Here is a 27,258-nt window from a genome sequence, read left to right as displayed (position 1 = left end):
TCAAACCAACAGCAAAAAAAATTGAATTCCAGCTGCCATTTTGTGCAGGGGCCAGTTGCTACGAGGGCCTCATTATGGACAGGAGGAGAGAGGAAACTGAAGCCTTGTCATGTCCGTCTGAGCCGATGTTGGTCTATCTGAGACGGGACATGGAAGCCTGACTGATATCTAGAGAGAGGCTTTGTTACGCTGTCAGCGTCATCATTCTCTTCCCCATCATCACTCTCCCTAAAACGTTCACCACAATGGATATTGAAAGGGAAATCTGTAGCCCATAGCTACAGAGTACTGGGCTACCTGTTTCTCTTCTAATGTATATCTGTGGGACCAGAGTATTAAGCCAGGTGATGATTAATTCAGCAACAGGGCTTGTCTTGACCATGCTAGTGTCTGTTAGCGGCTATTAAATACTGACATATAATGCCCCAGCTCAAATCAAATGGTAGTTGGCATTGTGCAAGGATTAAATAGTGGGTATTTATCCATCATAAGGCCTCATTAGTTTGATGAGACAAAATACTCCCAACAAACAGGTGTACCTTTTACATGGTAGTCGAGAGAGCAGGCAGAGGCAAGCAGGTCTCGTGCCATGATCTTGGATGTGTAATATGTGTATGAACACTGTCATGGATAATTGTGCCCATACACAGTACCTTACTGATGTATCACCTGTCCTGTGGTTATGAATATACAGTGGGGCAAAAAAAGTATTTAGTCAGCCACCAATTGTGCAATTCTCCCACTTAAAAAGAAGAGATAGGCCTGTAATTTTCATCATAGGTACACTTCAAGTACGACAGACAAAATGAGAAAAAAAATCCAGAAAATCACATTGTAGGATTTTTAATGAATTTATTTGCAATTTATTTGAATTTATTTGAAAATAAGTATTTGGTCACCTACAAACAAGCAAGATTTCTGGCTCTCACAGACCTGTAACTTCTTCTTTATGAGGCTCCTCTGTCCTCCACTCGTTACCTGTATTAATGGCACCTGTTTGAACTTGTTATCAGTATAAAAGACACCTGTCCACAACCTCAAACAGTCACACTCCAAACTCCACTATGGCCAAGACCAAAGAGCTGTCAAAGGACACCAGAAACAAAATTGTAGACCTGCACCATTCTGGGAAGACTGAATCTGTAATAGGTAAGCAGCTTGGTTTAAAGAAATCAACTGTGGGAGCAATTATTAGGAAATGGAAGACATACAAGACCACTGATAATCTCCCTCGATCTGGGGCTCCACGCAAGATCTCACCCGGTGTGGTCAAAATGATCATGACCTACCATCAGTAACACACTATGCCGCCAGGGACTCAAATCCTGCAGTGCCAGACGTGTCCCCCTGCTTAAGCCAGTACATGGCCAGGCCCATCTGAAGTTTGCTAGAGAGCATTTGGATGATCCAGAAGAAGATTGGGAGAATGTCATATGGTCAGATGAAACCAAAATATAACTTTTTGGTAAAAACTCAACTCGTCGTGTTTGGAGGACAAAGAATGCTGAGTTGCATCCAAAGAACACCATACCTACTGTGAAGCATGGGGGTGGAAACATCATGCTTTGGGGCTGTTTTTCTGCAAAGGGACCAGGACGACTGATCCGTGTAAAGGAAAGAATGAATGGGGCCATGTATCGTGAGATTTTGAGTGAAAACCTCTTTCCATCAGCAAGGGCATTGAAGATGAAACGTGGCTGGGTCTTTCAGCATGACAATGATCCCAAACACACCACCCGGGCAACGAAGGAGTGGCTTTGTAAAAAGCATTTCAAGGTCCTGGAGTGGCCTAGCCAGTCTCCAGATCTCAACCCCATAGAAAATCTTTGGAGGGAGTTGAAAGTCTGTGTTGCCCAGAAACAGCCCCAAAACATCACTGCCCTAGAGGAGATCTGCATGGAGGAATGGGCCAAAATACCAGCAACAGTGTGTGAACCTTGTGAGGACTTACAGAAAACGTTTGACCTCTGTCATTGCCAACAAAGGGTATATAACAAAGTATTGAGATAAACTTTTGTTATTGACCAAATACTTATTTTCCACCATAATTTGCAAAAAAATTCTTTAAAAATTCTACAATGTGATTTTCTGGATTTCTCCCCCCCCCTCATTTTGTCTGTCATAGTTGAAGTGTACCTATGATGAAAATTACAGGCCTCTCTCATCTTTTTAAGTGGGAGAACTTGCACAATTGGTGGCTGACTAAATACTTTTTTTGCCCCACTGTACATGTCGGTGATAACTGTATGACAGTATAGATAAAACCCTTAGAGCACTGCATGACCAATCAATTCCACCTCGGTGAAATTAAATCACTTACACAGCAAAATGCATAGAGAATTTTGTCAGTTATGCAAAATCAGATGCAGCATTCTAAGAGGCTCCTAATGATTATTTCTGCTCTACTGGCACACATGAAAGCAAAGTCGCCCATCTGTGAGAATTTGTTTTTTTTTATTTAAAAAATGAAACAAAAAAATAAAACATCAATATGAAATGTGTGAGAGATGGTGCTAAAGAACATGGTGGTGCTATACTGGAATATCAGCACGGTATATCTCTGAATCAGTTAAACCAGCTGGCTATTTGCTGTAGGCAAAATTTTGTCTGTACCAATACTTAATAGTACAGAAGTATGATCTTAATTTGAGCCAGTTTGCTACAGCAATCTGAAGCAGTGGAATTTCTGCTGACTTCTGTGCTGCTCTTGGGAACCAAATTCTTAAAACACCTAAATCACAGCTGGTAATTCACAAAGCTTAATTATTTATTTTGTTCTCTCTTACTCAGAGTCTGCTACCATTGCCTTTCTGTTACACCTCAAAATATTATTTTCACACTCAAAGGAAATGGATTTACTTTTATACAAAAGGAATTTGACAACAGCTTGCCTTTGTTCTTTGTATTTTATGAAAAGCCAACCAGTCAATGTTATTTTTCTCTCTGCATGTTATCATGCATTACTGAATCCAATTTATGTACAGATGTAGAATCTTTATTTGAACCAGTTTGTACAGCAGGAAAACAATCCTGCAGCAACAGGAAATGTGAATTATTATGCGGATTATAATTAATAAACATTTTTGTAGGGGTTGATACATTTTCTTAAGGGAAAGTCAAGTCTGAAATTTCAAAGTGACAATGACATGCTTCAGAAGCCTTTTAAAACATTAACGCTACTGCATGTTGTACATTTCCTGGAAATGTTATCTTGCAAAAGGGTGATCCAATTAAGATTCTACATCTATAGATTACCATTGAGCTGCATTGGTACAAGTTAATGCCTTCGAAGGGGTCTATAAGACACTTCCTAATACAAATTGTATTTGAACAATCTAATTTAGTGTTTTGTGGGATGGAAGAGGTTGGGTTTTGGCTATATTGCTTTGGATTAACTAGAACTTTCAGTTTTAATGGAAAATACATCCTAAAGAAGTATCTAAATTACTCAGGGGAAATTTAAAAAAAAATGGGTCTGGGTAAAGATTGCCAGTTGCCACAGTAGAGGTGTTAATTTATTTATTCATTCATCATTCTAGTATCTTGTTTGGTTCAGTGTTTTCTCAGATAATTACCTGCAAAGCTTTCCTGCCCAGCAACCCTATCCCCAACCGCAGTTTAAATTGGTCTACACAGAGAGCGACCATTGCTCAAAGTGACTGTGCTGTTTACTGTCTGTGTTGTCGCTATGTCAAAACAATTTGTTGCATTGAGTTAATGTCATGTACCTTCTTCTTCTTGCAGATTTACACGCGGTACGGAAAATGCTACACGTTCAACTCTGGTTTGGATGGCAACCCGATGTTGACAACGTTGAAAGGCGGGACAGGAAATGGGCTGGAGATCATGTTAGATATCCAACAAGATGAATACTTACCTGTTTGGGGAGAGACAGGTGAGTACCCAGTGGTATGACACCACTTAATTAGTACCACAATAACTGATCTGTCCATAAATACAATAATGCCTTTGGATTTTGGGACATTGGTAGAATGAACTTTACACATCAACCAGCCGACTGACATGCATTCATTCAAGGTTCTTTCCTAGTGCTGAATTTGACCTGTACACTATTACAACAATATATAGTTTAACAACTTATCCAACACCACATTTATTGTCTCCGTCCTGGAAAAAAATATTTCATTCTTAGCACTGCATTTTCAACACGTGGCTTTATCACAACAGATGTCCAATATCCAGTAAAAACACATATCTCATTCCCAACACAACAACCAATGTCTCTGACCAGGGAACACCGATCAGCAGAGCTTTCTGTTGTTACATTCTCTAGCCTGCTGTTGTATGTATCCACAGATGAGACCTCGTACGAAGCAGGCATCAAGGTTCAGATTCACAGCCAGGATGAACCTCCCTTCATTGACCAGCTGGGATTTGGTGTGGCCCCTGGTTTTCAAACTTTTGTGTCATGTCAGCAGCAACTGGTACATACTGCTTAGCCTTTTGCACAAACACCTATCCCTTCATTCCTTCATTTTTTCTACTTCAATCCTCCTCTCGCTCTGCTTTTGTCTGTGTTTTTATCCAAAGCCCCAACCCTTCTTCCTTCTCCTGTCATTGGCTATACATCTGTGTCTCAGAGCCTGGAGAAAATATATTCTGTTTATCTTATTGTATAATGCACGTAATAACATGCGACCAGCACAATCGCTAAATCTGAACAGAAACTGTCTAATGATTCTGAACTGAAGTAGTAACAATATAATATTTGCTACCTAGTATGTATCCAACAAGGAATACAGAAGGAGAGACAGATTGGATGTACAAAGCAGATATTGCCTGTAAATGTACTTACACTGTTATCGGTGGCCAGAGCTACAGTACCCCAGGCAGTTCACATGCAATCTCTGACAGCTCAAAGGTATATTTTCCATATAATCTTGCTGTCGCTGATACCAGTTGGATAGAGAACAATAGCATAATATATGCTACAGATGTAAGATCTTAATTTGATCATTCTGTTGCATGAAGACGTTCCTGCAATGCAGGCTTCTGAGGTTTGTCATTTTTGATTTTCCCTTAGGAAAAACATATAAATTAATTATAATCCACATAATAATTCACATTTCCTGTTGATGCAGGATTATTTTCCTGCTGTAGCAAACTGGCTCAAATTAAGATCCTACATGTATACATAAATTGGATTTAGTTATGCATAATAACACTGTGTAGAGAGAAAAATAACATTCGGAAGACTTTGGTTTGCTTTTCATAAAATACAAAGAACGATAGAGTTACATTTTGTGGTGTAACGAAAAGGCAATGGTACCACAATTATCATGGCTTTGAGTAAGAGAGGACCAACAAAATCATTAAGCTTTGTAAATTACCGGCTGTGACTGAAGTGTAGTCAGAAATGCCTCCCAAGATTAGCACAGAATTCAGCAGAAATGTCATTGCTTCAGATGCTCTCTCTCTCGTTCAAATCAATTCCACATGCTAAATAAATACATGATGGAGCATCTGGTACATTGAATCAAAACTATTTCCAGAGGATTTCATTTACATTGTATGGATCCATTTCAGATGAAAAAAAATACCTAGCTATAGGCTACAGACAGTGCCTGTAACCACAGTCCTATACAGTAGCCTATATCAATTGGGCACTGTGAACAGCAACATCTACACTGAACAAAAATATAAACGGCACAAGTATTGTGTTGGTATTGGTACAATGTTTCATGAGCTGAAATAAAAGATCCTACAAATTTTCCATAAGCGCAAAGAGCTTATTTCTCTCACAAATTTGTTTACATCCCTGATAGTGAGCATTTTTCCTTTGCAAAGATAGTACATCTCCCTGACAGGTGTGGCATATCAAGCAGCTAATTAAACAGCATGATCATTACACATGTGCACCTTCTGCTGGGAAAAATAATAGGCCACTCTAAAATGTGCAATTTTGTCACACAACTCAATGCCACAGATTTCAAAAGTTTTGAGGGAGCATGCAATTGGCACGTTTTAATTTTAAAAAGATATATAACTAGGCAAGTCAGTTAAGAACAAATTCTTATTTACAAAAACGGCCTACCCCGGCGACACTGGGCAAATTGTGCGCCACCCCCTATGGGACTCCCAATCACTCCCAAGCCTCTTGCACTGATATGCAGTGCCTTAGACCACTGTGCCACTCGGGAGCACTGCAGGAATGTTAACTGCAGGAATGTCCTCCAGTGCAGTTTCCAGAGATATTCATGGTAATTTCTCTACAATAAGCTGCCTCCGTTGTTTTGGAGAATTTGGCAGTATGTACAACCGGTCTCACAACCGTAGGCCACGTGTAGGGTGTTGTGTGGGCAAGCAGTTTGCTGATGTCAACATTGTGAAAGAAGTGCCCCAAGGTGGCATTGAGGTTATGGTATAGGCAGGAATAAGCTAAGGACAATGAACAAAATTACATTTTATCGATGGCAATTTGAATGTACAGAGACATTGTGACGAGATCCTGAGGCCCATTATCTTGCCATTCATCCGCCACCATCACCTCATGGCCTTATGTAGCAAGGATCTGTACACAATTCCTGGAAGCTGAAAATGCCTGCATACTCACCAGACATGTCACTCATTGAGCCTGTTGGGATGCTCTGGACCGACATGTATGACAGTGTGTTCCAGTTCCCGCCAATATCCAACAACTTCGCACAGCCATTGAAAAGGAGTGGGGCAGCATTCCACAGGCCACAATCGACAGAATGATCAACTCTATCTGAAGGAGATGTGTCACGCTGCATGAGGCAAATGGTGGTCGCATCATCAGTTTTTCTCTTGTTATGTCTGTCACTGACAGTCACTCAATTAGCCATGTTTGCGAACAACTTTTAGATTGGTAGTGAGTCGAGCCAGCTATCTAAACATGCTGTAATCATTTAACATTTACATTTAAGTCATTTAGCAGACGCTCTTATCCAGAGCGACTTACAAATTGGTGAATTCACCTTCTGACATCCAGTGGAACAGCCACTATACAATAGTGCATCTAAATCATTTAAGGGGGGGGTGAGAAGGATTACTTTATCCTATCCTAGGTATTCCTTGAAGAGGTGGGGTTTCAGGTGTCTCCGGAAGGTGGTGATTGACTCCGCTGTCCTGGCGTCGTGAGGGAGTTTGTTCCACCATTGGGGGGCCAGAGCAGCGAACAGTTTTGACTGGGCTGAGCGGGAACTGTACTTCCTCAGTGGTAGGGAGGTGAGCAGGCCAGAGGTGGATGAACGCAGTGCCCTTGTTTGGGTGTAGGGCCTGATCAGAGCCTGGAGGTACTGCGGTGCCGTTCCCCTCACAGCTCCGTAGGCAAGCACCATGGTCTTGTAGCGGATGCGAGCTTCAACTGGAAGCCAGTGGAGAGAGCGGAGGAGCGGGGTGACGTGAGAGAACTTGGGAAGGTTGAACACCAGACGGGCTGCGGCGTTCTGGATGAGTTGTAGGGGTTTAATGGCACAGGCAGGGAGCCCAGCCAACAGCGAGTTGCAGTAATCCAGACGGGAGATGACAAGTGCCTGGATTAGGACCTGCGCCGCTTCCTGTGTGAGGCAGGGTCGTACTCTGCGGATGTTGTAGAGCATGAACCTACAGGAACGGGCCACCGCCTTGATGTTAGTTGAGAACGACAGGGTGTTGTCCAGGATCACGCCAAGGTTCTTAGCGCTCTGGGAGGAGGACACAATGGAGTTGTCAACCGTGATGGCGAGGTCATGGAACGGGCAGTCCTTCCCCGGGAGGAAGAGCAGCTCCGTCTTGCCGAGGTTCAGCTTGAGGTGGTGATCCGTCATCCACACTGATATGTCTGCCAGACATGCAGAGATGCGATTCGCCACCTGGTCATCAGAAGGGGGAAAGGAGAAGATTAATTGTGTGTCGTCTGCATAGCAATGATAGGAGAGACCATGTGAGGTTATGACAGAGCCAAGTGACTTGGTGTATAGCGAGAATAGGAGAGGGCCTAGAACAGAGCCCTGGGGGACACCAGTGGTGAGAGCGCGTGGCGAAATACTGACTGGGCACACAGGGCACATGCCTAGGGGCCCTGACCTCCAGGGGCCCCCATAGATTTTTTTTGTCATTCTCACTCAGATATCATATTAACATGGCATAAGAAATTACAAAATGTGTTGTATTGCAGGAAATGTGCTTTAAAACGACAAATATTCCGCTCAAGCCCATGTCAAAATCGGTAGAATTGCAGGAAATTTGCTCTAAACTGCAAAAATGTCTCTCAAACCCATGTCAAAATCGGTAGAAATTCAGGAAATTTGCTCTAAAACTGCAAAATAATTTTCTCTGCCCCATGCATAATGAGTAGAATTGAATGAAATGTTATAATATTGCAGTTTCCTCTCCCCATTGCAAAATGTAGAGAATAGCAGAACACTTGCTTTAAAACTACAACATTTTCTCTATTGCCCATGGCAAAATGTGGAGAATTGAAATTTTCTCAAGAGGGGGCCACTAAAATGTTTTTCCGCAAGGTGGGGGCCCCCCAACAAAACCTGCTTAGGGCCCCCAAAATGCTAGAGCCAGCCCTGCATTGCACATTGTTTTTTTGTCCATAAAATAAAATCTAATAAAATCTATTGCAATAACATGCCACTCAGGCTGCGGCTTGTGAAATCCTGTGTTTTGAAAACAGTGACAGGACAGTGAAATACAGCTGTGATCTTTTGATAGATATTTTCTTTGGCAACCACTTTATTGTAAAGGACCTCAGCAAAGTGTCACTGATGTCACAATGTCACATTTTATACACCCATTGAAGATACAAATCTCATTAGGTGTCAGAACTCAGTTTCTCTTGAGTAGGGGTTTGTGGCACCTTTCCTACTGAATGAGTTACAAACTCATCAGAAATTAATTATAATACCTAGAATTACACCTTGAACCACAAGTTATTCAAAAAAGTCTTTGATCCCAGAGAAGATATTATTTGGTACAAGTCACAAGTCTCTTCAAAATCCCTCACGCCATATTCAACAGAATAACATAGGGTTATCGATGCAGTGCATCTCTAAAACAGACAATTGGACACAACAATCCAAACAACACTGAATTCGGAATTCAATCGACTTCCCTTGTAAAGTAGCTATGAGTAGATATATAAGGTGATATGTAAATTCATCTGCTCTTATGACTAGAGCAATTCATTTATAATAATTGTACTGAATTGATTAGTGTGCCATTTAAATCTGATAGGAATCATCTATCATAGGCTCTTGAGTGGCGCAGCGGTCTAAGGCACTGCATCTCAGTGCTAGGGGCATCACTACAGACCATGGTTCAATCCCTGGTTCAATCTTGGGCTGTATCACAACCGGCCATGATCATGAGTCCTATAGTGCGGCGCACAATTGACCCAGCCTTGTCCGGATTAGGGTAGGGTTTGGCCAGGGTAGGCCGTCATTGTAAATAAGATTTTTTACGTAACTGACTTGCCTAGTTAAATAAAGGTTCAAAAAAATATTATAATAATCATACTAGTAACACCATCTCAAATGAATCCAAATTGATTGCTAAAAATGTTTAACCCCATATCCTTTTGATTATTTAATGCTTTTCAAACCCTTTTCGGAGGGATTGATCAATATATCAATATATGATTATACTTCCATTCACCAGAACCACTCAAATCTGCCTCACTTCAACCACATGATACATGATACACATGTCAGTGGAAGAAATGTCTGAACTAAATAAAGGACAACTTCATTCTGCAGCAAGCAAATACAGTATAATAACTTGGGGTGGAAATTTGGAACACTATTTTTACCAACAATCGAGCTTCAAGTGGCCGAGAACAATTATTGAGAGATGGCTGAATGACAAGAAATGTATGTTTCTGAACCAGTTTTGGGTTTGTGTCCTCAGACGTGGGCTCAGCTGTTTTGGGGCTCAGTAAGATGAACACCTATAGGTTGACTGGCTGGCTGCTTACTGTATATCTGAGAGCCAAACAAAGGGCTTTGACAGATGTTGTCCGTTGCATCACTGTTGCTGCTCTCTGTTGTTGGTGACATGTTCACTGGTCCCTCCCCTAAATGAGAAGTCCTATGAGGCCTGAGTAAAGGTTCAGATTCACTAGTCAGAGCCTCCTCTCCCACACTAGATGGGTTTTGGGGTGGAAGCCCTCGGCCAACTGTAACCCCAGGCTTCCAAACGTTAGTTTCCTCCCAAGTGCAGCGGGTGGCATACCATAGTATACCGTAGCGTACTATAGCATACCGTAGTGTACTGTAGCTTAACGTAGCGTACTGTAGCATACCATATGTACAGTAGCGTACATAGCAAACCTCCCAATCTCATTACCGATCAAGTCTTCATGATGGAATGGACCATTCACCTCCCTCCATGTGGCTGTAGTGACCTCATTTCAACGACTGTCACTTCCTGGTTCATCTCTGTCTTATGTCTCTTCATAACTACCATCACTATAGAATATTAGCACATAATGTTATCCTTTCCAGCTAACACATTAAACACTCATTTTCCAGTCTTTGTCTTCATAAAAGCTGTTGTGTATATGGTGCAACCAATATTATTGTGCTGTTATGTTTAGTTTGTTTTGTTGTTTTTGGGCTTTGCATTTGAATGTTCTATATTGCTGGGATAATCTACATCTGGCTAATGCCTTCTGTTAGCCAATCGTTGTGTTTAATGTGGTTCTATTACCCTCCCAGAGTAAAGTCCTAGGAGTCATTAACCAGATTCAGAGGATCCCAGGAGTATGCAACATTCAAATGCAAAGCACAAAAACAACAAAACAAATAAACATACTGTAACTGCAAAATAATATTGGTTGCACCATATTCAACAGCTTGTATGAAGACAAAGACTGGATAATGAGTGTTTAATGTCTAGAGGGCCTGTTATTTTCTCTGGGTTTTTATTTCCTACATGATTAATGTTTATGAGAGGCTGTAGCCTGGCAATCAAGTTCCATAAAGAATGAATCAAGTATTCCATTTCAAGTCACTTCATGACTTACTGGCACTCTGTATCTGTCACACTCCGTCTGTATCTGTCACACTCAGGCTGTATCTGTCACACTCAGTCTGTATCTGTCACACTCAGTCTGTATCTGTCACACTCAGTCTGTATCTGTCACACTCAGTCTGTATCTGTCACACTCAGTCTGTATCTGTCACACTCAGTCTGTATCTGTCACACTCAGTCTGTATCTGTCACACTCAGTCTTCCAATGCATGCAGACGCAAGAGACGGTCAAGGGTAGATTTGGGGAAAATGATTGAGAAGTTCGGAAAATCTCTAAGCCACACCAAGGTCTTTTTCAGTTATCTGTTATGTCCAATGGGCTATGTGCTTCTCTGAATGTTGGTACATACACAAATACAGTTGAAGTGGGAAGTTTACATACACCTTAGCCAAGTACATTTAAACTCAGTTTTTCACAATTCCTGACATTTAATCCTAGTAGAATTCCCTGTCTTAGGCCAGTTAGGATCACAACTTTTATTGTGAAAAGTCAGAATAATAGTAGAGAGAATGATTTATTTCAGCCAGCCTTTATTTATTTCATCACATTCCCAGTGGGTCAGAAGTTTACATACACTCAATTAGTATCGGGTAGCATTGCCTTCAAATTGTTGAACTTGGGTCAAACGTTTCGTGTAGCCTTCCACAAGCTTCCCACAATAAGTTGAGTGAATTTTGGCCCATTCCTCCTGACAGAACTCAGAGTCAGGTTTGTAGGCCTCCTTGCTCGCACACGCTTTTTCAGTTTTGCCCACAAATGTTCTATTTGATTGAAGTCAGGGCTTTGTGATGGCCACTACAATACCCTGACTTTGTTGTCCTTAAGCCATTTGCCACAACTTTGGAAGTATGCTTGGGGTCATTGTCCATTTGGAAGATCCATTTGCGACCAAGCTTTAACTTCCTGACTGATGTCTTGAGATGTTGCTTGAATATATCCACATCGTTGTCCATCCTCCTCGTGATGCCATCTATTTTGTGACGTGAACCATTCCCTCCTGCAGCAAAGCACCCCACAGCATGATGCTGCCAACTCCGTGCTTCACGGTTGAGATGGTGTTCTTTAGCTTGCAAAGCATCCCCCTTTAACCTCCAAACATAAAGATGGTTGTTATGGCCAAACAGTTCTATTTTTGTTTCATCAGACCACAGGACATTTCTCCAAAAAGTACGATCTTTGTCTCCAACAAGTTTTAATGACTCCAACCTAAGTGTATGTAAACTTTCAGGACTAGACCTGACCTGCATCACTGATTTTCTGCATGGTGTCTGCTTGTTGCTTTCTGTGAGCTGTGCTTATCAGTTACACCGTTGTCTGTGTGGAATATTCTTATAGATGTGAACAGAAGCCAGAAAACATGTCTTTATTTCATTATGTTCCCTTATTAAATGATCAATACATATGTTTGTTTGCTTGTGTGCACTTTTATTTTGGATTTCCTGCTGGGCTTGACTAGATGTTGTTGAAAGTGGCCAATATACTGAGGGGAAATCTATGCTCTGTTCTGTCGCAGCTTCAGTACCTCCCTCCCCCATGGGGAGACTGCAAGTCCACTCCCATCGACTCTGAGTTCTTCTCCACGTACAGCATCACAGCCTGCCGTATCGACTGCGAGACACGCTACCTGGTGGAGAACTGTAACTGCAGGATGGTCCACATGCCTGGTACTCACACACATCTTGGCTTGACAGTCACATAGTTCCTCAATGGATTAATAATGTTTTCTGTGTTGTTGTTATTCATAGGAATATGTAGTTATGTTAACATTACATTTTTGTTTTGCCCCCTCTCTCTCTCTCTCTCTCCCCGCTCTCTCTCTCTCTCTGACGTGTTGAATAGGGACCTCAACAGTATGCACACCAGAGCAGTACAAAGACTGTGCAGACCCAGCTTTAGGTAAGGCAGAAACAATGGTAATGATATAAGGATTAGGAATATGAACCAGTTATCACTGATCAGTAGATACACCAAACAATATTTTAGTTTGAGATATGAGTACAAAAGCGTTTATACAATACAGCATTTTGAAATAAGGAACTGCTGAGCAGCAAAGGTTGTTTTTGCAGCTTCTTTTGAATTGTACTACCTTTTATCATGGGGCCTGTAGTGAATTGGGCCCAGGACTCCCATTCTATTGTCATCCCCCACAGACTTCTTGGTAGAGAAAGACAACGACTACTGTGTGTGTGAGACACCCTGCAGCATGACTCGCTATGGCAAAGAGCTGTCCATGGTGAAAATACCCAGTAAAGCCTCTGCCAAATATCTGGCCAAGAAATTCAACAAAACTGAACAGTACATCGGGTAAGTATCTGGATAGTTACAGTGAGTTAACAACTTCAAATTCATTTAGTCTCAAATAGCCACCTGTCCCTTTTAATAGTCGGCAATGGTACACATTTCAGCAAATAAATGACTGTTTCAAGTAAACGCTGGGTGTAAATGAATTGTTTCCAATTTTGCCATGAATTGTTTACTCGGTTTAACGTGAGATTTGTTGCATTAAATAATTAAGTAATGACTCTGAAAAAATATGGCAATCTGTTTTTATTGCCATTAAGAAATTGACAGCCATTGGCTGCTAACAGCTGAGAACTGCTAGCTAGCTGGCTAGCATAAAAAGAGCTAACAACTTTGGGAGTACGGACCCCCAGAAATCATGCTCCAGTTGCGGATTACGCTCTGGTGGCAAAAGTAAGAACTGACGAAAATGCACAGTCAGAGGAGAATAATTATTCTGTCAAGGAAGTTTTATTTTAAAAGAGGTATACTTAGAGAGAATGTTAACATATTAGTGCAGGAAATAAAAAAATGTATTAAAATACTGGAAGTGGACTTAAACAATGAACTACAGTTGAAGTCGAAAGGCTACATACACTTAGGTTGGAGTCATCGTTTTTCAACCACTCCACAAACTATAGTTTTGGCAAGTTGGTTAGGGCATCGACTTTGTGCATGACACAGGTCATTTTTCCAACAATTGTTTACAGACAGATTATTTCACTTGCAACTCACTGTATCACAATTCCAGTGGGTCAGAAGTTTATATGCAGTAAGTTGACTGTGTTTTCAATCAGCTTGGAAAATTTCAGAAAATAATATCATGGCTTTAGAAGCTTCTGATAGGCTAATTGACATGATTTGAGTCAATTGGAGGTGTACCTGTGGATGTATTTAAAGGCCTACCTTCAAACTCAGTGCCTCTTTGCTTGACATCATGGGAAAATCAAAACAAATCAGCCAAGACCTAAGAAGAAAAATTGTAGACCTCCACAAGTCTGGTTAATCCTTGGGAGCAATTTCCAAACGCCTGAAGGTACCACGTTCATCCGTACAAACAATAGTACGTAAGTATAAACACCATGGGACCACACAGCCATCATACCGCTCAGGAAGGAGACGCGTTCTGTCTCCTAGAGATGAACGTACTTTAGTGTGAAAAGTGCAAATCAATCCCAGAACAGCAATGGACCTTGTGAAAATGCTGGAGGAAACAGTAAAACAAGTCCTATATCGACATAACCTGATAGGCCGCTCAGCAAGGAAGAAGCCACTGCTCCAAAACTGCCATAACAAAGACAGACTACGATTTGCAACTGCACATGGTGACAAATATCGTACTTTTTGGAGAAATGCCCTGTGGTCTGATAGAACAAAAATAGAACTGTTTGGCCATAATGACCATCGTTATGTTTGGAGGAAAATGGGGAGGCTTGCAAGCCGAAGAACAATATCCCAAACGTGAAGCATGGGTGTAACGGTTTTCTGGGGAAAGAGAGGCGGACCAAAATGCAGCGTGGTTACTTGTAAACATCTTTAATAAAGATGAACAATCTACAAAACAAGAAATGTGGAAAAACCAAACCAGCCCTATTTTTTTTTTATAAAAAATAATTTATTATCTTCAATACCATTCATTCTTTACAACTCATAATTTACATACATACTCAAATAATGGTATTTTAATTAAACTAATTAAACTAAACATAAACCCCAAACAAAACCTCAGGGGAGCATCTTCCCTCCCCATCACCCTACAAAATACCTTTCCCCTTCTCCCCGTCCCTAATCTATCCTCTTACAAATCTAAATGACACCCAGCCCTAAACCCCCTTCCACCTCTCCCGAGCAGCATGCTGCCCCCACTTCCTCTCCTCCCTCTTCATCCTCCCCCTCAAATCTCCTTCCACCCTCCTCACTATCCCTTCCACCCCCCAATCTCTCCCTGTCTTCACCATGTTCTGCCTTGCTTCCCACAGCCCCCGTTTAAAGAGACTCATGAGAAGCCAGAGCAGAAACCTGTCCCTATCCGTCCCTCTTGCTCTGGCCCACGTCAATACAAAATCCCCCTTTACCAAACCTAACAACACCCGTGCCTTAGCCCATACTACTCCGGCAAAGGCACAGTCCCAAAAGACATGGCGCACAGTCTCCTCCCTGCCACAAGAGGATCTTGGACAGGTGGGGGATTGCACCAAACTATACCGGTACAAGATGGAACGTACCGGCAAACACTTATGAAGGCTCAACCAATTCAGGTCCTTGAGCCTGTTGTCCAGACCCCACGCCTGCACTCCCTCCCAGACCACTTCCGAGATGCCCACTACAGGCGCCGGACTCCCTGCCTTTCTGACCTCCTCGTACAGGTGCCTATGATCTAAACCTACTCGGGCAACTTCAACCTCAGGGTGCGCACGCAGCCACTTGGCCGCATGACCAAAGTGCCACGGCAGCTGTTCCGCCCGAGGACCCGTGTTAGACCACACCATTATGCTTCTCGCCTGATACGAGAAAAGTACCCGCAGGAGGTAACCGGACGGGTGTATCACTGGCTGAGCAAGCTCCGTTAACAAGAAAGAAACAAAAATTGTGTCCAGCTTGAGGGGGAAATGTGGTACCCCTCTACCTCCCTCCCCGATGGGACAGTTCATGCGTGCCCTGGCGACCCACTCGCACCTGCCACTCCACATAAACTGAAACACAAGCCTCACTAGAGGCCTCCTCAGACAAGCCGGCAATGGGTAGATGTATGCCAAATACAAAAGAGACGGCAACACATCCACCTTTAGGACCAGGACTTTGCCCATAAAAGACAAATACCTAGCTTTCCACATTGCTAGCTTCCTCTGTACCACTGCGATACGCATGTTCCAGTTTAGTGTCGCTGAAGCCGGAGGTCTCAAAATGGACCCCGAGAATCCTCAGGGCCCCCTCACAGAGAGATAACCCCCCAAGCACATCCGTTCTACCGCGCCATCTTCCGAAAAACTTGACGGAAGACTTTGCATGGTTCAGAACTGCTCCCGACGCTCGGGTGAAATCCCCAAAGATGGCAAGGGACCTTGTCAGGCACGAGTCCTTGCACAACAGCAAGGAAGTGTCGTTGGCGTACTGCATCATCTTAACACGCAGCCCACCACTTCCAGGGATCAGCAAACCTTCCACCCCTGTGTCTGCCCTAATGGCAGCCCCCAGAGGCTCCATGTACAGAACGAAGAGGAGAGCCGAGAGTGGGCACCCCTGCCTGACGCCAGACGAGAGGTCAAAAACGTCACCCAAGTGACTATTTACACTAACTCGGCACCCCGCTCCGACATATAATGTACGAATCCATCCTATAAACTTCTCCCCAAATCCTAATCGACCTAACACTCTGAATAAAAAGGATCTATTCACGCGATCGAAGGCTTTCACCTGATCTAGCGCTGCTAACATAACAGGCAGTCCTCTATCTTCAACCCAAGCGATGGAGTCCCTGATTAACTGTAGGTCCCATCTAATAGAGCGGCCCCGATCCTCATGAACGTCTGATCCTCATGAACGACGTAGGGAAGGGCTGTGCGCAACCGGTCTGCTAAAACCTTTGCAAGTAGCTTGTAATCTACACACAGCATGGTCAACGGCCGCCAGTTGCCAAGGTCTGTTACTTCCCCCTTCTTATATAAAAGTGACAGCACACCAACAGCCATTGATCCCCCCGGGACCCCCGTCTCAAGGATGGCCTTCAAGACTTCGAGGACCACTGGTCCAAGTATACCCCAAAACTTGGGATAAAACTCAGCCGGCAACCCATCCATCCCAGGCACCTTCCCTTTTCCCATCCTCCTAAGAGCGCTCTCAACCTCTTCTAGTGAGATCTGGGCCTCCATCACTTCTCTAATGTCCTCCGGCAACCGCCTGGATAAGTGTTCTAAAAACACATTTCCCTGCTCTACATCTATTTCCCTTTCCTTAAATAAACCTTGGAAATTATCAGTTGTCACCCTGACCATATCCCCTGGTTCTCTAACTATACTACAATTTTCTTCCCTAACACCATGCATTACCTTCCTACTCTGTCTTGCCCTAACCAACTTAAAGAACATAGCAGAACAAGTCTCATTATGTTCTAGAAAGCCACTATGCGCACGCTCCAGGAAAGCTCGAGCCTTCCGCTCCTGCAACTACCTGAGCTGCGCCTTTAGGGTTGCGGATCTCTCCCAGTCAAACGACCCGCCGAGGTTGCCTGCCTCGTATTCGAGTTCAATTAACCTTTGGATACGATCCACCTCCCTCCTCTCCTCCCTTTTTTTCCTCTTGCAATACCCTATTATAAAAGCCCTAATCCTTACCTTAACTAATTCCCACCACTCTAACACCCCCTCGCACATGGACCGGAGGCCCTCAAGCCTCCAAAAGAAACCATAAAACCTGTCAACAAAAGCCTGCTCCTCCAGCACATCCCGATCTAGCTTCCAGTACCCCCTACCAAAGAGGCAGACTGGCGACCCCACCCGCAGGAGCACCCCGTCGTGATCCGAAAAGAAAACAGGCAACAGCCGCCCAGACAACTTCCCCAAAGACCTGGGTACAAAAATATAGTCGAGCCTCCGCTCAACCCCCCTGGAGTTGCGCCATGTAGGACCGTCCATTTTCGGAGTAGTGTGCAGACCACCATCTACCAGACCATGGCAAGCCATTAGCCTGGCAATGGCGCCTGCACTGCTATCCCCCTCTTCCTAAATCTGTATTAAAATCCCCCCCTATCACTAATTTCCTATTTGTGACACACAGGGGCGTCAGACAGTCCACCATCTCCCTCCTGTCTGCCACCACCTGTGGCCCATACACCACCACTAATCTAAATTTACAATCCCTTATCATGACATCCACCCCTATAACCCTCCCCTGCATTACCACAAAAGAATCCTCCACTTTTAGCTCCCTGTGCCCACACAAAATCCCTACCCCCGATGAGTGCACCCCCCCCCCAACACCCCAAACCGACTCCCCCTTGTCCCACTCCCTCTTAAACCTACTAACATCCCCTCCATCCCTCAGGTGAACCTCCTGTAAAAAACAAAAATCAAACCCCACACCCTCCAAATAACTAAAAACCGCCCTCCTCTTAACAAAATCCCTTAAACCCCTTACATTTAAACTAACAAAAGTGAAATTAGACTCCATGAAAAAATAAAAACATGTAATACACTCAAATTCTAAACCCAGACAGAAAAAAAACAAAATCAGGAGACTCACCCGATGCTCCCCTCCTCCATATCTACCGGTGAGAACACCATCCGTATTCCCGACATACCCACCTCTTCCTCCATCTCACCAACCCAGGATGCAGGAATAGTGTTTGGCTCCGGGGTGCCCTGCACCCTGGGTCTACCCCCACAATCCTCCCCCTCCCCAGTGCTGCAGCTGGATTGGAAAAGAAAATCGGGGAGGCTGAGTCCCCAAACAAACTCCCCACCTCCTCCTGTACCCAGTCCTGAGTCTTGTTAGGTGTGTCCCCACCCAACAGAAGTTGAGGGCCTGGGGAAACCAGCAGCAACCCAGAAGTTTCTCCCACCCCCATCACTCTCTTGGCAATCCCCTCCCTCTCACTGTCGGCCAATCGCACCCTCCTCTTCATTCTCTTCTTTGGTGATGGCGGTAGTGGAGAGATACCACCCTCCCCCCGCCAGCTCCTCCACCATACCCCTCATCTCTTCCACCAGGGCACTTTCCCCCCAGTCCACTTGCTCTTCCACCGTCTCCTTCTCCAACACTCCTCCCTCGCTTTCTTCTCTCTCATGCTCCTCCACTCGGTTGCCTTCTTCCGCCACTTTTGCTGTTTCTTCTACTCCCGTGCCTTCCGTTTCCTTCTCTCTTCCATCCGCCGCTTCTTGCTCCTCCTCCTTCCTTGCGGCCTTCCCCTCTGGACCTGTACTCTGGACATGAGGCGTGCTTCCTTCCCCTCCTCTTCTTCCCCCATCCCCCGCTCCTGCTCCCCCCCCAGCCGCAGACGCATATGACCTCTGACGAGCCGGGCACCCTCGCCACAGGTGTGCTGACGAGCCACACCCGTGGCACGCCTTAGGCTTGTCACAATCCCTCGCCTCGCGATCCTCAGATCCACAAAATCTGCATTTTCTCATGCTGCACGAGGCGATAATGTGTCCGTAGGCCATACAGCGCCTGCAAAATGGGGGCTGATGTGCATAAAACAACGTCCCCCTGTCAACCCCTAGGGAGAACATAGCAGGAGGATGGCGGTAGCCACCATGTCCCTTTGGGTCCTCCCTGAGGAGGGCCTGGAAGCCTCTCCTCCCATTCCAAAACCCAAGGGAGTCTTTGAGGTGCCTAGCTGAGGAGACGTTATCCATGTATCTCCCCAGAAAGGCCCTCACCTCTTCATCTTTAACGTATGGGTTGTAAATGTTGACAGTTACAACCCTAAAGTTATTCTTCGCCAGGCTTGTTATTTCGTAGTGGCTCATCGGCCTCTCACCTCCCACTGCTCTTGCCCTTCTCAGGATATCATTGTGTTTCTCCTCTGTATATAGTGCCACGTTGTATGCTCCCTCCAACGAGTTGCCTTGGAATCAAAACACGTCCTTCACCGTCAGCTTTAGAATCCCCATCAATATTATCCTTCCAAAAGTTTCCCGTCCTAAAGGCTCCAACTCCTTTTCCTTCCAAGCAAAACGAATCGTGTTGGCCAGCCCAATCCCAGGGACCAACCGAGTTGATGTATTTTGCACCATCTCCGCAAGAAGAATGGCGCTCATTTTCTTCTCTTCCAAAACAAGGAAAAAAGAAAATCCAAAGTGACTGAGCCTATACTGGTTCAACAAACACAGAGACAGGAACAATCACCCACAAAACCCAACACAAAACAGGCTACCTAAATATGGTTCCCAATCAGAGACAATGACTAACACCTGCCTCTGATTGAGAACCATATCAGGCCAAACATAGAAATAGACAAACCAGACACACAACATAAAATGCCCACCCAGCTCACGTCCTGACCAACACTAAAACAAGGAAAACACACACGAACGATGGTCAGAACGTGACAACGGGGTTGGCAGCATCATGTTGTGGGGGTGCTTTGCTGCAGGAGGGACTGGTTCACTTCACAAAATAGATTGCATCATGAGGGGGAAAATTATGTGGATATATTGAAGCAACATCTCAAGACATCAGTCAGGAAGTTAAAACTTGGTCGCAAATGGGTCTTCCAAATGGTCAATGACCCCAAGCAAACTTCCAAAGTTTGGCTTAAGGACAACAAAGTCAGGGTATTGGAGTGGCCATCACAAAGCCCTGACCTCAGTCCTATAGAAAATGTGTGGTCAGAGCTGAAAAAGCATGTGTGAGCAAGGACGCCTACAAACCTGACTCAGTTACACCAGCTCTGTCGGAGGAATGGGCCAAAATTCACTCAACTTATTGTGGAAAGCTTGTGGAAGGCTACCAAAAACATTTGACCCAATTTAAACAATTTGAAGGCAATGCTACCAAATACTAATTGAGTGTATGTAAACAACTTCAGACCCACTGGGAATGTGATGAAATAAATAAAAGCTGAAAGAAATCATTCTCTCTACTATTGTTCTGACATTTCACATTCTTAAAATAAAGTGATGATCCTAACTGACCTAAGACAGGGATTTTTTTTACTAGGATTAAATGTCAGGAATTGTGAAAAACTGAGTTTAAATGTATTTAGTGTATGTTAACTTCCGACTTCAACTGTATGCAAATGAGCAAAATCTGTGTACATTAAGGAAACAGAAGTCTCTATCTATTAAGCGCTTGTTGTGTTCAATGATTTAAGCAAATAATCACCCTGGCTATTAATTGAAGTTTTACGGTAAGTGACATAACGATCAGAGGTTTGCATTTTTATTAAAAGAAATCATAATAAAAGTATGATATTGGTCTCCACCGTTCACCTTTATTGTAAATTAATGCAAAATGTCTCAGAATTAGTCAATTAAATCAATCAATTGTATCTCTAAGATAGATGTACGTTATAAAGTAACACCTTTTCGATGTATTTGTTTTTGTCTCTAGAGAAAACTTACTAGTCCTGGACATCTTCTTTGAGGCATTGAATTATGAGAAGATTGAACAGAAGAAGGCGTATGAAATTGCAGGGTTGCTTGGTGAGCGATTGATTCAAGTTTTCCCATCAGGTTCATGATCTGTTTTTACGACTGAGAGGAAACGCACTAGGCCTGAACATCACATCCTCAGCAAGCACTGCACATTGTCCCATTGTGTGATCATGCCTGCTGGTCTAAACTCCTTTTGAGACTATTTACAGTCAATAACACATATAAACACATATATTTACATACAGTCAATAACACAATATAAAAAATCTATATATAGTGTGTGCAAATGATGTAAGATTAGAGAGGTTAGGCAATAAATAGGCCGTAGTGGCAAAGTAATTACAATTTAGCAATTAAACACTGGAGTGATAGATGTGCAGAAGATGAATGTGCAAGTGGGGTGCAAAGGAGCCCAATGTTTTTTTAAATAACAATATGGGGATGAGGTAGTTGGATGGGCTATTTAAAGATGGGCTATGTACAGGTGCAATGATCTGTGAGCTGCTCTGACAGCTGATGCTTAAAGTTAGTGAGGGAGATATGAGTCTCCAGCTTCAGTGATTTCTGTAATTTGTTCCAGTCATTGGCAGCAGAGAACTGGAAGGAAATGCGGCCAAATGAGGAATAGGTTTTGGGGGTGACCAGTGAAATATAGCTGCTGGAGCGCGTGCAAGGGTGGGTGCTGCTATCGTGACCAGTGAACTGAGATAAGGTGGGGCTTTACCTAGCAAAGACTTATAGATGACCTGGAGCCAGTAGGTTTGGCGACGGATATGAAGCGAGGGCCAGCCAACGAGAGCATACAGGTCGCAGTGGTGGGTAGTATATGGGGCTTTGGCGACAAAACAGGTGGCACTGTGATAGACTGCATCCAATTTGCTGAGTAGAGTGTTGGAGGCTATTTTGTAAATGGCATCGCCGAAGTCAAGGATCGGTAGGATGGTCAGTTCTACGAGGATATGTTTGACAGCATGAGTGAAGGATGCTTTGTTGCTGAATAGGAAGCCATTTCTAGATTTCATTTTGGATTGGAGATGCTTAATGTGAGTCTGGAAGGAGAATTTACAGTCTAACCAGACACCTAGGTATTTGTAATTGTCCACATATCAGAACCGTCCAGAGTAGTGATGCTGGACGGGCGGGCAGGTGCGAACAGCGATCGGTTGAAGAGCATGCATTTAGTTTCACTTGCATTTAAGAGCATTTGGAGGCCAAGGAAGGAGAGTTGTACGGCATTGAAGCTCGTCTGGAGATTAGTTAACACAGTGTCCAAAGAAGGGCCAGAAGTATACAGAATGGTGTCGTCTGCATAGAGGTGAATTAGAGAATCACCAGCAGCAAGAGCGACATCATTGATATATACAGAGAAAAGAGTCGGCCCAAGAATTGAACCCTGTGGTACCCTCGTAGAGACTGCCAGAGGTCTGGACAACAGGCCCTTCGATTTGATAAGAATACAGTGATTGACAGAGTCGAAAGCCTTGGCCAGGTCGATGAATACAGCTGCACAGTATTGTCTTTTATCGATGGCGGTTATGATATTGTTTAGGACCTTGAGCGTGGCTGAGGTGCACCCATGACCAGCTCGGAAACCAGATTGCATAGCGGCGAAGGTACAGTGGGATTCGAAATGGTCGGTGATCTGTTTGTTAACTTGGCTTTCGAAGACCTTAGAAAGGCAGGATAGGATAGATATAGGTCTGTAACATTTTGTGTCTAGAGTGTCTCCCCCACTTTTAAGGGTGGTCCCAGGGGTCCCACGACGCTTGGCGGGGGAATCCCCGACGCTTGGCGTTGCATGACCGCAGCAGCTTTCCAATCTTTGGGGATCTCAGACGATACGAAAGAAAGGTTGAAAGACAGGGTCCAGATTGTCTAGCCCAGCTGATTTGTAGGGGTCCAGATTTTGCAACTCTTTCAGAACATCAGTCATCTGGATTTGTGTGAATGATAAATGGGGGAGGTTTGGGCAAGTTGTTGTGGGGGGTGCAGGTCTGTTTACCGGGGTAGGGATAGACAGGTGGAAAGCATGGCCAGCCGTGGAAAAATGCTTATTGAAATGCTCAATTATCATGGATTTATTGGTGGTGACAGTGTTTCCTAGCATCAGTGCAGTGGGCAGCTGGGAGGAGGGGCTCTTATTCTCCATGGACTTTACGGTGTCCCATAACTTTTTGCAGCTTGTGCTACAGGATGAAAAATTCTATTTGAAAAAGCTAGCCTTTGCTTTCCTAACTGCCTGTGTATATTGGTTCCTAATTTCCCTGAAAAATTGCATATCACAGGGGCTATTCGATGCTAATGCAGTACACCACAGGATGTTTTTGTGCTGGTCAAGGGGAGTCAGGTCTGGAGTGAAACAAGGGCTATATCTGTTCCTGGTTCAAAATGTTTTGATTGGGGCATGCTTATTTAAGATGGTGAGGAAAGCACTTTTAAAGAATAACCAGGCATCCTCTCCTGAAGGAACGAGGTCAATATCCTTCCAGGATACCCGGGCCAGGTCGATTAGAAAGGCGTGTGCGCTGAAGTGTTTTAGGGAGTGTTTGATAGTGATGATGGGTTATTATCTGTCTGACTGTGGTATTGCCTGTTTATGTCTTTTCATCTGTCATCCTCTTTTCAGGTGACATTGGTGGGCAGATGGGTCTGTTCATTGGAGCCAGTGTTTTAACGATATTGGAAATATTTGACTACTTATATGAGGTAAAGTGGAGGCATTCACATTTGTTTAATCACTTAAAAGTATTCTCAAGTAGTAGAGTTGGGGTTATATGTTGAAAGTACACAATTCATTCATGATGATGAAGTATTTAAATGTAATCAAAAATACGAGAAACCCTTGTCCTAATGATCTGTCTGTCTATATGGTTTTAAGTGTTTTCAAATGTTTGCAATATCTGGTTTGTTGTGATGTTAACTAGATACTCTTGTATTTAGGTATTTAAGGATAAAGTTTTGGGTTACTTCATGCGCAAGAAACGACCGCAGCGTTGTCCAAGCGACAATCTGGTAATTTGAGTCTCCCACAATGCACTGGTTTGTAGTTCTGCACTGCACTACAAACAAAGTAAAGCACTGTAATGTGTCAGAATCTCAAGCCTTTTTCATGACCAATCAATGACAGATGTGGAATGCAAATCAAAGTGAGCACCTTTTCTTTAGTTATATACAGTGCCTTCAGAAAGTATTCATACCCCTTGACTTATTCCATATTTTGTTGTGTTATAGCCTGAATTCAAAATGGACTAAATAGATTTTTTCTCATCCATATACACACAATACCCGATAATAACAAAGTGAAAACATTTTTTATTTTTTATTTTAGCACATTGATTGAAAATGAAATACAGAATTATCTCATTTACATACAGTACTAGTCAACATTTTGGGCACACCTACTCATTCAAGGGCTTTAAAAATGTATTATGTGACTTGTTAAGCAAAATTTTACTCCTGAACTTATTTGGGCTTACCATAACAAATGGGTTGAATACTTATTGACTGAAGACATTTCAGGTTTTCATTTTGTTTTCATTTGTAAAAATGTCTAAAAACATAATTCTACTTTGACATTGTGTGTTGTGTGTAGAACAGTGACAATAACATCTAAATGTAATCCATTTCAAATTTAGGCTGTAAAACAAAAAAATGTGGAACAACTCAAGGGGTGTGAATACTTTCTGAAGGCACTGTATATGCCCAAAGTCTGGTTCCAAGGTAGTGAAAAAGCCCTGGGTTTCTGTTTCTGCATGAGCTATCTGCATGCACAGTTGCTTCAGTCTTGGAGTTTTTCCAGTAAACTGATGTGGTGGAAATATTAGATAAAGATGTCCTGGCTCCACTACTGAGATAACTGTAGCTGCATGTGCCAAGGAGGTATGTCTCCTACTGATATTTTTGTAAAACCTATAAACCAAATAATACATTTAAAAAACTCTAAGACTGAATGAACAGGAAGTCTTTAAAATACACTTCTTTTGTTACTTGGCTTTCAGCTCTTTTTGCATTATGTGTAAAATAGAAAGTCCAGTTGGATACAGCCTACAGATTTGGACATGTTGTCACTAGGATACATTTTGACTTACAGTATCCTACAAAAAGCAGTTTAAAGGGTCTATTGTAATTTAAACAGTCAAAAGGTATATAGTAATTTAAACAGTCGAAAAGGCAAGAGATGTTTGACAATTAATATCATAGATAAGGTTCTGTATTTTTATTTGTTTGTTCAAATGGAAATAACATGTTTATTCAGAGCATTCTACGTGACAAAGAGGAGAGAGAAGTAAACAATTTCAACTGGATGTACCCTATGAGAGATCCGCTCCAGGCATAGAATAGTGTCTTTAGTATCACATTGTGTCAGCACTATCACTCTCAGCTTGATACTGGTAGAACCCATCATATCTGAACAGCTAAATCTGGACACATGGAGAAAAACCCTTCTCCCAAACCTATTTTCATGCCTGTTGACTTAACTGTTTCTTGGTGAATCAACAATACTATGCATGCCAGTCTCTCTTAGCTAAGAGTTAAGGAAATACACTTCATCACTTATTGCTTTAATAAGAAACATGAATGTGTTGGAAATTCAATTTTCTTTGCATAGTCAACTTACACACAGCACTGATACACACACTTACCCCACCAGAACCCACCAGGGGTCTTTTCACAGTCCCCAGGTCCAGTACAAATTCAAGGAAACATACAGTATTATGCAGAGCCATGATTGCATGGAACTCCCTTCCATCTCATATAGTGCAAATTAACATCAAACCTGGTTTAAAAAAATAAAATAAAGAAACAACTCAAGGCACAAAGCCTCTCCCCCGTGTGACCTACTTTTTATGTGTATGTACTGACATGTATGTGTAACTGATAGATGCCCACACACACTACATGCAAATGTTTTTAAATATATGTAAATTGTAAAGTATGTTGTCTGTAATGTATTTTTCGTTGTGTGTCGGAGCCCAGTAAGACTAGCTGTCGCCATTGGTGTCGGCTAATGGGGATCCTAGTAAAATCAAAACAGACTAGAGTAGAAAAAAGACCTTTGTGGCATCACAACAGTTTTTCCTCAGGCTTCAGCTTTATAGATGCTTTTCATCCGCAGGAACCAACAATGTTATGTAACATACCCTGACTAGAGGCACATACTGCAACATGAAACAAGGACATGGAGCTTTAGGTGGATGTAATGCTGTTTTACTATAACATTGTTTCTCCACCCATGTCATGTAATCATCCATTATTGGAGGCTTTCTTTGCATTGAAACATAATGATAAGCCATCTTTAATAGCTTTTACTGTCATGTTCCCCAATCCTCTTCTCCTTTACGTCCAACTCCATTCACCTCCTCTCCTCTCTAACCACCCAATGAATCAACCTAGATGAGATCAAGACAAGTGCTATATGAAAACCGTAAAATCAGTAATGCACATTAATGTTAAACATAGTGGTATGATAGTTCTAAGACTACTGACTTTACATAGTACATTAGATGGCATGTAAGACGAATGGCGCCAATAGCAACCCTTTCATATCAAGATACAGTATATTAGTGATTTCTATTTCAATGAATGTCTACAAATTTTTTTAAATTACAAAAAACATACATGGACAGAGACTAAGAATGGTCTCTTGCATTCTCAAATGTCTCTGATTTTGAGACTTTCATCAAAATTAAATGGCTGAATGGAGTTAGCTCTCTGATATTTATGTATAGGTGTGCAGCATTCTTCTCTGTAACTAATCAATTACACAGGGCTGTAGCCTAGCCATTGTGCACAGACAGACTTGCTTGGAGGGGCCACTTGTTTACTTACTTATCAGCTCTGCATTGTATTTTAATTTCATTTCAGTCACCCTCATCT

General features: G+C 42.9%; 1 protein-coding gene across 3 annotated transcripts in view; it reads left to right on the top strand.

The window, feature by feature from the left end:
- Window positions 1-27,258, top strand: part of asic1c (acid-sensing (proton-gated) ion channel 1c) — a 165,501-nt gene that overhangs the window by 132,477 nt on the left and 5,766 nt on the right. For all 3 annotated transcript variants that reach the window (XM_064934573.1, XM_064934580.1, XM_064934565.1), the window contains exons 2-9: window positions 3,745-3,895; window positions 4,318-4,445; window positions 12,519-12,669; window positions 12,845-12,901; window positions 13,156-13,309; window positions 21,338-21,429; window positions 24,008-24,087; window positions 24,322-24,393. In XM_064934573.1, coding sequence (XP_064790645.1) covers window positions 3,745-3,895; window positions 4,318-4,445; window positions 12,519-12,669; window positions 12,845-12,901; window positions 13,156-13,309; window positions 21,338-21,429; window positions 24,008-24,087; window positions 24,322-24,393 — 885 coding nt within the window. The remainder of the gene's footprint in view (window positions 1-3,744; window positions 3,896-4,317; window positions 4,446-12,518; window positions 12,670-12,844; window positions 12,902-13,155; window positions 13,310-21,337; window positions 21,430-24,007; window positions 24,088-24,321; window positions 24,394-27,258) is intronic.

Source organism: Oncorhynchus masou, chromosome 3 (assembly GCF_036934945.1).
Source record: "Oncorhynchus masou masou isolate Uvic2021 chromosome 3, UVic_Omas_1.1, whole genome shotgun sequence".
Classification (NCBI taxonomy): domain Eukaryota; kingdom Metazoa; phylum Chordata; class Actinopteri; order Salmoniformes; family Salmonidae; genus Oncorhynchus; species Oncorhynchus masou.
The sequence above is the reverse complement of the archived record's forward strand: the minus strand, read 5'-3'. Positions and strand labels throughout refer to the sequence as shown.